The 14,826-nt window shown below is 42.4% G+C and overlaps 1 protein-coding gene across 5 annotated transcripts in view; it reads left to right on the forward strand.

Moving 5' to 3' along the window:
* Positions 1 to 14,826, forward strand: part of LOC106945978 (adhesion G protein-coupled receptor L1) — a 54,826-nt gene that overhangs the window by 34,482 nt on the left and 5,518 nt on the right. For all 5 annotated transcript variants that reach the window (XM_015030007.1, XM_015030008.1, XM_015030009.1 and 2 more), the window contains 14 exons: positions 779 to 1,043; positions 1,124 to 1,463; positions 2,575 to 2,853; positions 4,524 to 4,627; positions 4,832 to 5,017; positions 5,117 to 5,155; positions 6,134 to 6,314; positions 6,446 to 6,568; positions 8,824 to 9,041; positions 9,161 to 9,334; positions 11,499 to 11,711; positions 11,797 to 12,017; positions 12,712 to 12,778; positions 13,590 to 13,678. In XM_015030007.1, the coding sequence (XP_014885493.1) occupies positions 779 to 1,043; positions 1,124 to 1,463; positions 2,575 to 2,853; positions 4,524 to 4,627; positions 4,832 to 5,017; positions 5,117 to 5,155; positions 6,134 to 6,314; positions 6,446 to 6,568; positions 8,824 to 9,041; positions 9,161 to 9,334; positions 11,499 to 11,711; positions 11,797 to 12,017; positions 12,712 to 12,778; positions 13,590 to 13,678 (2,499 nt within the window). The remainder of the gene's footprint in view (positions 1 to 778; positions 1,044 to 1,123; positions 1,464 to 2,574; positions 2,854 to 4,523; positions 4,628 to 4,831; positions 5,018 to 5,116; positions 5,156 to 6,133; positions 6,315 to 6,445; positions 6,569 to 8,823; positions 9,042 to 9,160; positions 9,335 to 11,498; positions 11,712 to 11,796; positions 12,018 to 12,711; positions 12,779 to 13,589; positions 13,679 to 14,826) is intronic.

Raw genomic sequence — 14,826 nt, forward strand, 5'->3', positions numbered from 1 at the left:
TAGAATAGAATAGAATAGAATAGAATAGAATAGAATAGAATAGAAGCTGAACATTTATTTTGTCCACCAGAGTGGAAAAATGTCATTGCCTCACCATTGTACAACACAGGTGTGTGTGTGTGTGTGTGTGTGTGTGATATGACTTTTATTAGAACTTTATTCTCATAAAATGAGTCCATTTCGACTAGGCGAGTCGGTCTTCAGATCTTTTTTCTCATGATTTTACTTGTTTCTTTGTAATTTTGCATCTCTCCTAATTTTATAACATTATTGTCACAATGTTATGATTTTATTTTTATTATGGCTTTTTGTCGTGCAACTTCATCTCGGACTATTCTGACTTTATCTTGGTAACATTGTGACTTAATTTTTGCATTATTAAGTCTTTTTTTCTTGTATTATTATACTATATTCTCCTATTATTTCTACTTACTGTTGTGCGACTTTATTCTCGTAACACTATGACTTTATTCTTATATTCTGCCCTATTTTTCTTAGCCTCCGTCATAAAAACAAGACAGTTTGACTAAAAATGAATAAATAACATATATTTTTCAAATTAAAAAGCGTGCCACCACTGGTAAACTTTTAAATTTCTCTTATGTGGCATAGTTACAAGCATCTCAGTATGAAAAACCTGTTAATAAAGGAAAATCGATGTCGTAGATGTATCATTTCGGCCTGGAAATGGTTATAAAAGTCAGCTATATTACCTAGTTTACAGTTTGCCCACATGCCAAATCAAATGGATATTATCTGTCCTCTTCCTCTGTCCCAGGTTGCCGAGTCGTGTGGACGGCACGGGTTTTGTGGTGTACGACGGAGCTGTGTTTTACAACAAGGAGCGGACTCGCAATCTGGTCAAATACGACCTGCGCACTCGCATCAAGAGCGGCGAGGCGGTGGTTGTCAACGCCAATTACCACGACACCTCTCCTTACCGCTGGGGAGGAAAGTCGGACATCGATCTGGCGGTGGACGAGAACGGGCTCTGGGTCATCTACTCCACAGAAGCCAATAATGGACGCATCGTGGTCAGCCAGGTAGGAGGACCGAACACGGATCGATAGCAGAAGCGGAGCGAGAAGAAAAGCAGCTGAAGTGCCACTGGGTTTTATTCCAGGTGAACCCGTACACGCTGCGCTTCGAGGGCACCTGGGCCACGGGCTTCGACAAGCGCGGCGCCAGCAACGCCTTCATGGCCTGCGGCGTCCTCTACGCGGTGCGCTCCGTCTTCCAGGACGACGAGGGCCAGGCGGACAGCCGCGCCAACAGCAACATGGTGGTGTACGCCTACGACACCAGCCGGGGTCAGGAGCTGCCCGTCCAGATACCGTTCCCCAACCCGTACCAGTACATCTCCTCCATCGACTACAACCCCAGAGACAACCAGCTGTACGTGTGGAACAACTACTACATGCTGCGCTACCCTCTGAGTTTCACACCGCCACCGCCAACTAAAGGTGAGGAAGCAACAAATTATGTTATAGGACACATGCAAATATGCTTGGGGAAACATTTTTTAAAACCTTTTCACATTTTCAGAGGCATCGCCTCGAACTTCAGTGTGTTTTATTTGGATCTGGGCCAACAGGAGGAACTCATGGAGAGGAGAGAATATATTGCTCTTTTATTTTCACTTCAGTAAAAATATGACTTCATTTTCTTAGTCATATCCATCCTCCATTACTCTGATACCCCTAAACAAAATGAAGCTCAACGGGCTGCGCTTTGCCAGAGTCCCTACAGGAGACGTGCTGACCGTGAGGGAGGCGGCGCTCTGGTCAGACGGTGGTTTAGATCAAGAAGCGTATTGGTGTGGCTCAGTCAAAGCCCAGATTTAAATCCCACTGATTAATGGCATTTAATCCGTTTCTAACTGAAGCTGAATTATTGCATAAATAAAAATGTGGGGGGAAAAAATATCTTGTCGTTTTCCCCCATAAATAAGCAATAAATCAGTAGCTGGAAGATAAATTTAAATTAGCGCAATCATTTCCATTCTGATGATTAACATTTTTTTAAAGGGCAATTTTATTCACAGACTTCATTTTCTGTTTCATTTATGGTTTGAGTTGTGTATGTTTTTTTTTGTTCAGTTAAATTTATTGTTTTTGGTTGTTTTGTTTATTTTATTATTTTATTTTTTTTATTTAAACAGTTTGAATGTTTGCTCCCTCTATGGTTCTTTCAGAGAGCAAATGTTGGCATTATCAAAATGCCAAACAGCAGCAACACTGATTACCTCATTGATTGATTACCTCAACCATTTCTGGGAATTTCTTGACCATGACAAGCCACCTCATAATGACTCAGTAAAAGTTGGATATAAATACAAACACCAACGCGTAGCAGACCTTTTTTTTTTATTTATTTTTTAGCTGTTTTCTCAAATATTTCCATCTCTGAAAAACTTTTTTCATCCCTTGTGTCGTCTGTCTTCTATGTGGAAAATATCAACGACGTAAACTGAGTTTTGCGGACGTGACGTAACAAAATGTGAAAACTGTCAGGGAACATGAACACATCAGAGTGTCAGGTCAGGACACAGGCGTGTCGTCTCTGTCCCTGCAGGTCCCCTGTCCTCTCTGATGACCACTGTGCGCTCCTACACGGCGACAGTCGCTCTCACGCCGGTGCGCCCGTCGGCCTCGCACCCCATCGGCGTCATCAACAGGGGTCCGATCACGGCCATGGTCCCGCTGACCCCGCGGCCTCCGCTGCGGGTCCCCCTGGCCCCCGGCGGGCCCGGTCAGGTGGGCGGGTGCGAGGGCCGCGTTGCACGAGGAGTTCAGTGGCCTCCGACTCTGAAGGGAGAGACGGTGGAGCGGCCCTGTCCTAAGGGGTCTCTGGGTAGGTGTGGAGTGTGTCTTAGTGTGAGTGTGTGTGTGAGTGTATCCCATTTCCTTTTGAAACGCAGTCAGGTGTCCTCTCTTTGAACTCGGACGAGACGGGGAAAAAAAAAAAACGAGAGAGGAGTTTCAGAGTGCAGAGACGCCGTATTTGGCGATTCTTCCTGTCGCTGAGCAGCTGCCTCTCCATCCCTCCCTCCCTCTGAGGAGACGCCGGGATGCAGATTATGTTGATAATCCTGCGGTGCATTTTGCCTCGATAATCATGTCAAATCGCTTCAGCATGGATTTAGCACAGAGTTGACGATTATACTGGAACGGCATCACCTTATTTTATCTTTTAACTCCAACCAGGTGGATCTGCTGTCTCACCTAATTTGCAGGAAATGTGTGACTGGCCATGAACTGATGTTTTAATGTATTTATGTAATATATATCTGGCTGGATTCACAGTTTTACGCTGAACTTTGTTGTTTTGTTTCATAATTTATTCTCAAGGCAACAAAGTCTAAATGTGTAAATCTAATTAGAACTACAAAACTCTAAATATAACGTCAACAATTCAAACTCACGTCTAGGACTAAAATGATTATTCCAGTTAATCACGATGAATTGATTACTGGGATAATTATCAACTATTTTAGTGATCAATTAGTCATTAACTAGAGAATGCAGACTCAAAAAAGACAACATGTTGAAAGAACAACACACAGTGATTATAACTGTACAAAAGATATGTACAATTAGCATTAAGCACCTTTTGCTGTCCATTATTAACCGTTTAATCTAAAAGTGATCAATGTATTGATGTTAAGTCGATACATCCTGTTTTCACCTTGTTTTCTGTGGCCTTTCCACTTTTTACACGGTGATGTTGGAAAGATTTTTCAACATTTCTTATGAATGATCGCGTTCACGCCACAGGAAGGACGTGTTGTTGTACTTTCCTATTTAAAGCAGGAATCCAGTTGCTTATTTTCGACATATTTCTAATATAAAATATAAACACTTAAATGAAAAATCTGCAAAACGTGCCCGATTTTGAATCATATCATTTGATTAATCGTCAGAACAATCAATAAATGAACTGATATCTAAAATAATTGTTGCTACAGCCCTGCTCTCGTCCCAGTAATTTATATTATCACAGGTATAAGCTACGTTTTCCTTCAAATCCTTTTTATGAGTCTCGTTTCCATTATTATAGTTCCGCTTGGAAAGCGAAACAGCATCCAGGATGGAAATACAAATCGCTAACTTCTGCTTTTAACACTGGGAATCTGTCTGATCCCAGTCCAGAGGGGGTGGAAGTTCAGCTGCTTTGCCACAGGAGCCGGATTCGGTCCAGATCTTGTCCTTCAGCTTCTCACTGGTTTCTGCTCTTGTAGTTAATCAAGAGATCAAACACTTTTATCCAGGCAGTGGGCTCAGATCAGGAGACATTTAAAAATGTTTCTGTTTGTTGTTCAGGCTCATATTATCTCAAATTGAATGCAGAAACAATTTAATTCATTGTGTATTATTATTATTATTATTATTATTATTATTATTATTATTAACATGTATTGAGTTCCAGTTTGAAAACAGGAGAAGATGTGGGTTTGGTGTTTGTGTGTTTTTTTTTTGCTTTCTGTTTTTCTTGACTTTGTCTCCCCCTTTCTGCCGCCGCAGGAATCGCCTCCTATCAGTGCATGTCGTCTCCGGTGGGCTGGAACTCCCGAGGGCCTGACCTTTCCAACTGCACCTCTCCCTGGGTCAGCCAAATCGCTCAGAAGGTCGGTGCCTCGCTCACACACACACACACACACACGCACACACACACACACAAACACACACACCCTGATGAGAGCAAAGACACACAAACATGCGCCGAGCAAATGCCCCGCAGCTCTCTCTCTTCCTCTCTCTCTCTATCCTTCTCTCTGTCTTTTAAATGTCAAAACATTTGACATCACAAACATCTCCTGACTTCCGTCCAGATCAAGAGCGGCGAAAACGCGGCCAACATCGCCGGGGAGCTGGTCAACCTGACCCGGGGCCGAATCTATGCCGGCGACATCAGCATGTCGGTCCGGCTAATCGAGCAGCTCTTGGACATCCTGGACTCTCAGCTGCAGGCCCTGCGACCAGCCAACAAAGAGTCAGCCGCACGCAATTACAACAAGGTAAATTTATAACGTGGGCGACCTTTAGTGGAAATGAGATGGGAAATGTCAGCGATTGCGGGTTTAATTGTTCTTGTAATTTTTTTTTTCTGCTTTCAGCTGCAGAAGAGAGAGCGAACGTGCAAAGCGTATGTTCAGGTGAGACCGATGAGTGATGAATGGAGGTATAGGTATTTGTCAAGTCGCTGTCACAAACGTCAATTTTAGTCTGATTACCCTAAATATATTGTCAGACGGCTTCGAACATCACTTTGCTAGTAACTTCAGTTTGACGTAGTTCGTGAGACTGACGGACTGAGTGTCCGACCAGGCGGAGCACCGCAGGGTCCTGACCTCTCACCAGCCCTTTTAACTCACAGACCTCCAGCACAATCCAACTTCTGTCATCTGCAGAAACATTCAGATGACTCTGGAGTCATCAAACGTATCAGACAGGGTCAGGAAGCCGAGCTGGCGGATCACTTTTGAGCTGGAGACCTAAAAAGGCTCCACACCCTTGTACATTAAGCTGGTTCTTTTCTGTTGGAACCACTGGAGATGCTGGTGCAAAGACGGATCCTTCATGAAACCAAGACCGTCACGGGCAGCCCTGAGTATTTTTTAACTGAATTGAAATCCAGCTGTTCTGTGGAGGTTTATTTGAGAATAAACAGCATCCTGCCAGACCAGGCAACGCGGCAGGCGGGTCACAGATCGAGCTGTGGAGAAGTTAAACCTTGGATAGGACATGAAATGATCTTTTAAGCACAAAGCCGGTGTTCAATCATCTGTTAATGGGAAGAGTAAGTCGTAACATGCTGAGACGTGTATGAGACAAGAGCGGGAAAAGCTTGTTAAAACATAATCTGAGAGAATAACTGCAGCCAGCTGAGCAAAACACGGTTTTGTTAACTGTTGGCTCGCTGGAAGTAAAGACAAATGCATTTCAATTTTTCTTCTGTTTCCCATTTACATGTTGATGTTTAGGTCTGTCACCTAAACATCAATGTGAATCCACTAAAGTTTGTTGTTTATAACACGACAGAAAGAATATGAATACTTCTTCTTCTTCTGCGCAGACGGATGAGCTGACCGACTGACAGATAAACTTTCTGTGTGTGTGTGTGTGTTTGTCAGGCTGTGGTTCAGATAGCCGACAACCTGCTGGGTCCTGAAGCCCTGGTGTCCTGGGCAGACATGAGCAGCCTTGACCAGTCCCGCTCGGCATCGCTGCTTCTGGACGCCGTCGAGAAGGGAGCGTTTCTGCTGGCGAACAATCTCTACGAGGGCCGTTTCAGTGACAGAGCGCCTAATGTCGGCACGTTGACTCTCCATTTGCCTGCATATTTTTCTCACCCGATGCAGCTTGGAAGAATCCTGAACTCATCCACAAACATGTGTATTCTTGTTTTTTTGTTTTGTTTGTTTGTTTGTTTTGTCATTTCACAGATCTGGAAGTATATGTACTAAATACAGAGGCTGACATACAGGACCTGACATTTCCACACTCGTATGACAGCGACAGCATCCTGCAGATCTCGGCGCAGGCTCTGCAGCAGTACAGCAACAACGGTCAGTGGCACCGGGAGAAACCAGTATTAACCAATGTTCATGGTGGTTAGTGGAAGTATTACTTGTCTCTGTATCCGTATTTGCTTTAAATACGCCTTCTAATGATTATTTTAGAAATCGATTATTCTATCAATTGTTCTAACGATTAATCGGGAACAAAAAATCGGCACTGATTTTTCATTTAGGCCTTTTTTTATACAATATTAGAAGTACATTAAAAGAATAAACAAATAATTTATTGATGCAAATGATGCATCTGTAGGTATATTCCTAACTTCAACACGATGAAAGGCTCAGCCGTTTCTGTTTGACTTACAGCGTTGGGCTGATTTGATGATTATTTTTTTGAAGTAACTGATTAATAACAGGATAGCAAACGATGCTTAAAAATCAATTTTTCTGATACAGAATTTGAACCAGGTGAAGCTAAAATGCCACTTTGTAAAAGTTTTGGGTAGACCAGATATTCTTTTCATCTTAAATGCAAAATGCATATATTTTTTGCACAGTTTTGGCTTGATTACTGCTCTGAGAGTGTTGTTCTTTTTGAGTCTGCATACTCCAGTTAACGATTAATTGATTATCAAATTAGTTGGCAATTGTTTCAGTAATCGATTAAGGCCTCCTGCTAGAGGACCCGGCGCTTGCTGCAACAAGATCAATTGAAAACACATGCTATACATTTATCAATATAGGCATATTGCATATCCACGTATCGGGAAAAAGCTCTTCTAAATGATAGAAACAATATTTTCTACCTCAACAACACCCAGCTTGAACACTAAGCAGCTTGATAAAAAGAAAGGCAATTAGATACTAACGAGGCATATCCGGTAAAAAACGCAACAATGAAAGAGCAACGATTCCCAATGGCCACAAACTATCTATCAGAGTAAAGCCGAAGCTCTGCCGTTTCCAACAATACCAGAGTCACCACGCTACGTGCAAAACTCACTGAACCAGCAGCTAAAGAAGAAAAACAAGAAATAGCTAATTTCACGAAGCTAAAAGCATAAATTCAGTCCTATCTTTGCTGTTTCGTGGTCATAATCCTTATTAGAGTAAATATTTCCACTTGGTCCGATAATCCATTTTCCCTGCGTCCATCTCACATTGTTTTCGGCTCCGCCCAGAGCCTCTTCCGTCTCCTAGCTACCATATACAAAATCTAGAGGCGAACTCCGTCAATGTACGTCACATGCGTTTTCCTCGCTGTAATTGGTGAATGGCTTTAGGTTCCGTATTAATGTCAACGCCCTCGGATTCTATTGGCTCTGACGGTTCGAAAGACATGTCAATCATCAAAATTGGCCAATGGGTTCCCGAGAAACTGCCCAGCGTAATTTTGAACGTCTGAATGGAGAACTGCATGATTTTACGCGCAGAGTGCAGAGCGCATTGTTATTGTAATGTAATTGTGAGATATATTAGTATTTTACTGTGATCATATCATTTTGACAAATTAGTTTTCATTGCTATTTCCATTTTCATTGTTATATAATTCTATTTGAAATGTTATTGTGAGTTAATCTGTTCCATTTTCAGATTATTACAATTTGTCTATTTTTTTCTCTTTTTATGAATGAATGCAATGTGGATTTTTCAAAGGAACCCCCAAAAACAATTATTATATGTAATTACTTATCTATGATAAATAATCATTTATTATATGATAAGAATAAATGATTGAAACAGAACCTACAGAAAAAAAAACTGAGAAAATTCAAATGGCACAAATTGTGCCAAAATGGCTAATTTGGAAGGTCCGCCTAGATTTTTATCAAGTAGTACCTCTCTATAACTCATATGATTAACTTTTTTTTCATGAAACTTGGCATAGTAAAAGGTCAGATTGTGTACTGTTGTTTACTACATGTTTTGGATTTCATCTGCATTGCTTTGAAAGGAATCTTAATATATTGAACTGTTTTTTTTAGGCGGAAATAGATTTTATTTCTTAATTTCTGCTGTGTATCATATTAATTTACTTTCCTCAGTAACCGGCAGGGTGGTTTTTAGAGTTGTTACATATTCTCTAGGGTCTTGCCTTTGTTTTGATACCAAAACTATTAAAATAAACTCTGTAGTTCTTGAGATACATTCAATTCATTTGGGCATGTTATTTTCAGCCATATTTCCAGAAACAGGCCATAAGTCGGAGAGGTTTTAATCATGATTGATTGGATTAATCGTTTCAGTCCTAATTCTCTTAAACTTCACAAAGTGATTTTCCCACCCGGGCTTTGCTTTTGCAGGTCAGGTGAAGTTGGTCCTTTCCCTCTTCAAGAACCTGGGCCCCTTCCTCACCACCCAGAACTCAACTTTACGTCTGGGACTGGGACTTTCCCAGGGCCAGGAGCCCCGGCGCAGGAGCCTGGTGGTCAACTCCCACGTCATCTCTGCCTCGGTGCACAGAGGCACCAACCGGGTGTACCTCACGGCGCCCGTGATCTTCACTCTCAGACATCTCCAGGTATGTTTGTTTGCATCCACATTAACATTTAGATAGAGCAAATCCCTCCTGTTTGGTTCCTGAGTTTCCTTCAGAGCCTCTCACGGGACACTTGGCCATATTCTTGTTTTCGTCCACAGCTGGAAAATCACTTTGGTCCCAACTGTTCTTTCTGGAACGCTTCGGGGGTTTCTGGGAGCGGCAGGTGGTCCACGCAGGGCTGCCGCCTGCTGCACACAAACAACACGCACACGACTTGTGCGTGCAACCATCTGTCCAGCTACGCGGTCCTCATGACTTACCAGCAACCAGTCGTAAGTTGCACATCTGTACACGACAGCGCTGGATACAGCTTTAGACACGGACGAGTTTGTTGGGCTTCCGGTAGAGACGAGCAGCGAGGATTTAGGCCGTGTAACTCAGACAGCCATTAAAGGAGGGTTGATTTGGTGGTTAATGATTTTTGTTTTGATTAAGTCATCCAGCAGAAAGACCCAGCGATTACTTTCAGTTTTCTGGCAGAAGCCGCCAGATTTTTACTTGAGACTGTTTGAAAGAGTTCACGTTGCCAAGCAGTAAGATTCCCAGGGCCTTTGGCAGACAAAACCTGTCCAATGTACTTAACAGTGGACATGAGGTGCTTTTCCCTAAACGATCATTAGGCATTAAGAAAACATCTAATGGTTACCATAGTGACCTGGAGACCCCCAACATGGCACCCTCAGCGTCCTCCTCACCAGGCATGCTGGTGCGACAAACACGAGTCTGTTAATAGCTTCCACTTGTTTTTCTTTTCATGATATGGGGTTTAAATGTACTTAAAGGTTGGCTCATTCTAAAATTCTTACTATTAGGTTGTACAAGTGAAATAAACAGAGGTGTAGCAAGACATCATTGTATGAGATTTTGTGATTTCAAGGGTCTATTCACACCTGATACATTTTGATGCGCTTTAAACCGACCAGAGCTCGTTTCCCGCCTTGTTCTGGACCTTTTGTCCGTTCACTGAAGCGAATCCCGGCGTGGGACAATCAACCGGAATGACACCCGCTGTTCGAGGTGGTTTCGGTTAACCTCCAAACGAACCCTGGTGTGCAGCTTCCACTTCCGGAACGCTGCCTCTGCGTGCGCCAACTGAACTGAAATCAGGCCCGATGCGCCGGACTCTGCTCAGTGCTGGCAGCACGTTGTGGGTCAGGAGCTCCTCGTCTCGTTCGGCTCGCAGCAGCATCCGCTGAGGCCACTCCGAAATGAGAAATATCACATTGGGAAACCTGCGTCGCACGAGGCGCTCTTGACATTTAAAACGTTGCCGCGGTTGTGAAAACAGCAACAACAACAACAACAACAAAAAAAAACGTGCAGAGCAGAAATGCAGCAAGTAGGACATCCACGTTTGTTGCCTTTCCGTCACTTCCGTCCAACAGGAGGAACGACGGTCATCTGCTTGGTTTTGTGGTTCTGCTGCAAAAGAAGCATAAAAATGAATGCAAACTGCACCCGGGAGAAAAAAAAGACAAAGTCTGCTTTGGAGTTTCCTGGCGTGAACGCACAACTAAAACATCACAACGTTTCTCGTTGAGGCGCCTGCTGCCTCATGAGCGTCAGTCAGCGTCAGCTGGGCTCCTCCTCAGGAAGTGGTAATAAAAGATCTAAAAGGTTTAGTTGACTGCATTTGGTTCCGACCTGGAGCAATAAATAGCAGCAGATTAACATCAGACATCAGTTTGTTGAGTTTGTAGGAAAATCAATATATATATATATAAAAAGCAGAACGAGGGCGTTCCTGAAGCGCAGCGTCTCGTTCTCATGAATTCAGTGTCGCGTCTGGTCTGGTCTTGCTGTAGGCATCGTTACAGCCCATAAATAAGAGAGGAACTGATTTAAAGTTTTATTTTTACACAATCCAGTGTGGGCAATTAATTTTGTCTCTAAATTTGAGTTAGGTTTGATCTCTACACTTAAAAGCTGTTGTTTGCCAATATTAATAAAGCACTTCAGGTTCTTTTTTATTTATTTATTTATTTTTTTACATGTGTTATAGAACAGTTTATTATAAAACGTGTCACTGCTGTTGATTTAAGTAGCCATGTGCCAAATTTTGCCTTATTTCTTCCTCTTACTCAGAGAGCTCAGACTGACACTGTGGTCTCTAAGCAAAGGAGGAAATCAGACGCAGAGTAGGCGTTGGATGCTGCTGCAGACATGCAGCAGGATATTTTGTCCTGCCATGAAATCAAATTAAGTGTTCCCTGCAAGATGTTCTCTTCATTAGCTGTGATTTATTCACATAAATAGACGTTATGTAACAAACATACACACACACACACATACACGCACACACCAACACGCACACACACTACACAATACATCCACATCCGCTTTAGGATCTGCACCAACGCTCTGCCTCTGCATTCGTTCGTTCTTGTTGTTTTTCCACACGTCAATCGACGCCCCGCTGTGACATTTGCTTCTCAGTTCGGCGCCGGTGTGGAGGAGCTTCTGGTCTACGTGGTTTCCTGGGTCGGCATCGCCGTCGCTCTTGTGTGTTTGGCTACCTGCCTTATCACCCTCTGCTGCCAGGGGGCGCCGTGGCACACTGACCACAGCACCATCCACTGCAACCTGTGGGCCAACCTGCTCATCACGGAGCTCATCTTCCTTATCGGCGCCAACAAGACCAAGTACACGGTCAGTACTTTGATATCAGACAAATCATCTTGAATTTTTATTTATTTTTTTTTTGTGGTTGCTCATTTTGCACTCCCGTTTTCAGGTCCTCTGCTCCATCACCGCCGGCCTGCTGCACTTTTCGCTGCTGTCTGTGTTCTGCTGGTTGTGCCTGGAGGCAGTGGAGCTGTACCTTCTGCAGAGGGAGGTGTTCGAGGGACGCAACTCCAGGAGGAAGTACTTTTACCTCTGCGGCTACTCCGTGCCCGGGCTGGTGGTGGCCGTGTCGGCGGCCATCGACTTTAGAGGATACGGTTCAAAAACGGCGTAAGTTGATGAATGTGGGGAATCGCTCTGTTTTCCCTACTGTCTTTTACTGTCTTTTTTTTTTTTTTCTTGGTTAAGTCACCAACTAGTGCACACGAAACAACCAATACAGGATAGCAGACGGAAGTTTTGGTCTGCAAAATAACCAATTAGATAAGCAGAGAGGAAAAGCAACAATAAAAATGAACAAAGTGTGAGAGGGGAAAAAATAAGTTAAAATGCTCACATTTCAGACGAAGACAAAACACAACATCAACAAGCGATGTCACGACACAAAATGCAAGTGGGATATGCTTTTTTTTTATTTTCTTCTTGGTGGTTATTTTCCAATTATCATTTCCTCTCTACATGCCTTTTTTTCCCCTTATATTCCTTGTTTTAATTAATCTAGCGACACATATTTTGAGTAAAAGTGGGAAAGAAAAAAAAAGAAAAACAAGCCAGAAAAAAAAAAAGAATAAATAACAAAGGGTAACTAAAGAACATGCTTTGTGATCTTATTGGTTGCTTCTCCCAATTCCCATATTCTCCCCTCACAATTGTGGAAAATATTTTACTGAAATAATCAAATTGACTTTTTTTTAATCTATTGCAGTTGCGTGAGAAGATCTATCCATTTTGTATGTACTGCTCTTTTTCCTGCTGTCTAACGTCAACATGCTTATTATTTCTCCGGGTGTTGGTGCCGTTACAGGTGCTGGCTGCGCACAGATAACTACTTCATCTGGAGTTTCCTCGGACCTGTAGCCGTCATCATCACGGTGGGTTCTGCTGCATTGTGTCGTGCAAATATTTTTCAGTTATCTCCCATTTCTTTATTTCTTGTTTCCAAAACGTCAGACGTTATCTCTACCATCAGGGTTTTGTTTTAAACTGGACTGGTGGCACTTAGCAAAAATGTTCATACTCAAATGGTTTTCAGCTCATAACTGAAGTGAAAGTATCTTAAATCAGACGTCGTGGTAACAGATGATCTCAGTTCCACAGGCCAATAAGTTATAAAATAGCCAGTTGTGGCTGCAGAATGAGAAACTAATGAGCGTTGCATTGTTTCATGATTTGTGGGGTATACAAAGTGGAAGATCGTGAGGTAATAATAAAATGTTTTGCTGCTCAAATGTCAAATGCATGTTGCAAAAACGTTGAAGTCTGAGTCAGGGCATGTATGGACTCAGACGCACATGCCCACATGCTGACTCTGCTGACAGAGTCAGCAGGAACTCTGTCAGCAGAAGACGGTTTTTAAAAAAAATGTTTTTTAATGTGTGACACTTCTTTTCTCCAGTTTATTTTTTAAAGATTGTTCTGTGCAATATGCTGCCACTGTCAAGAACAAAGACTAGATGAAAAAATGATTGAGAAAGCAACCAAGGTCCAAATGAAAACTTTGAAAGGTTTCAGAAAACCTGAAAAATGGATGAACACCACTTTGAAATATTACAATGAAATGTTGTTGTTTTAGAGGGAGAAAAAAAGTCTTTAATTTTTTTTGCAAATGTTCAGCTTCTCTTTCAGCGTCTCTCTGACTAATGTACATTAAACAACACATCTGTCTTTGCTCGTTTGCCTCAGTTGAACCTGGTCGTCTTGGTGATGACCTTACACAAGATGCACAGCACCGCTGCACTCAAGCCCGACTCCAGTCGCCACGACAACCTCCGGTCAGTCAGACAGCCTCGTGCTGTTTTTCATGTTTGAATAAAGATCACGGTGTCTGAATGAGTTTAAATCGTTTTCAATGTTTGAAGAATTCACGGCGTGTCGAGCTTCTACAGCGCCACCTTTTTTCTTTTTTTTCCCTTTTTTTTTATGTGTGAAGTCGGAAAATTTCAAGGTTTTCAAGTTAAAATTGACAAAAAGTCTCTGAAGTTTTGAAATCAGCGTCACCTGGATGTTGAAAAGAGACGAAATATGAAAGAATCAACTTTCTGCACATAACTGGGAATATGTGTGCGTGTGTGTGTGTGTGTGCGCGTGCGTGCATACGTGTGTGTGTGTGTGTGTGTGTGCGTGCATGCGTGCGTACATGTGTGTGTACATGTGTGTGTGAGCTTTGTCCATCACCTTTGGTTGAGCTTGCCCTGTGTCTCGCTGTGGGGTTCCTGCTTTGCTTTTACAGAACTGTTCAGAGAAAAACTCAGGAACATTTTTGTTTAAGGTTTAGATTCGTTGTGAATTACACGCAGAGCCGAACATCCGCAGAGGAAATAAAAAAAAAAAGAAAGTGTGGAAAAGTTTTCGGAACAGCAACAGGAAATCTTATTACTGTAAACATTTCAGAGGTGGATTTATTCCAGAAGGTATTGAGTCATACGTATGATAGTCTTTGTAACGTTTTTTTTGTTCAAGCTAAAGCTCTGCGGGAAAACAGAATTCAAGAGACGTTAAAAAGTTTCAAAACCCCGCTGTGAAGTTTAATGTCGACTCGTGCTGATAGACAAAAACGTATGTCTGTCTCTGTGACAAACTAAAATAATAAAAGAAAACAGTTAATGTGGACAGGAACGCAGCTGAAACCTCAAACAAGAGGCATAATCAGTTTCAGGTCGCCATCTCCTCCATGTGTTTTGTCATTAAAACGTAACACAAACCAGGAAGGTGAAACGTTTCTGAGGTGGCGTCCACTGATGATGTGGAAAAAGCAGAACAGATCTAAAATTCTGAGATTTTCTTTTTTAAAAAGCATGCTGTCGTTAATTGAAATTTTTGCAAAATCCATTCTTTGTTTTATCTCCTCACAGCCACAAAACGTGATGTATTTTCTGGAGACTCTGTGTGGCAGACCAACAGAAGCAGTGCACAGATAGTT

Source organism: Poecilia latipinna, unplaced genomic scaffold (assembly GCF_001443285.1).
Source record: "Poecilia latipinna isolate Pla-1442-1.1 unplaced genomic scaffold, P_latipinna-1.0 Scaffold169, whole genome shotgun sequence".
Lineage (NCBI taxonomy): Eukaryota > Metazoa > Chordata > Actinopteri > Cyprinodontiformes > Poeciliidae > Poecilia > Poecilia latipinna.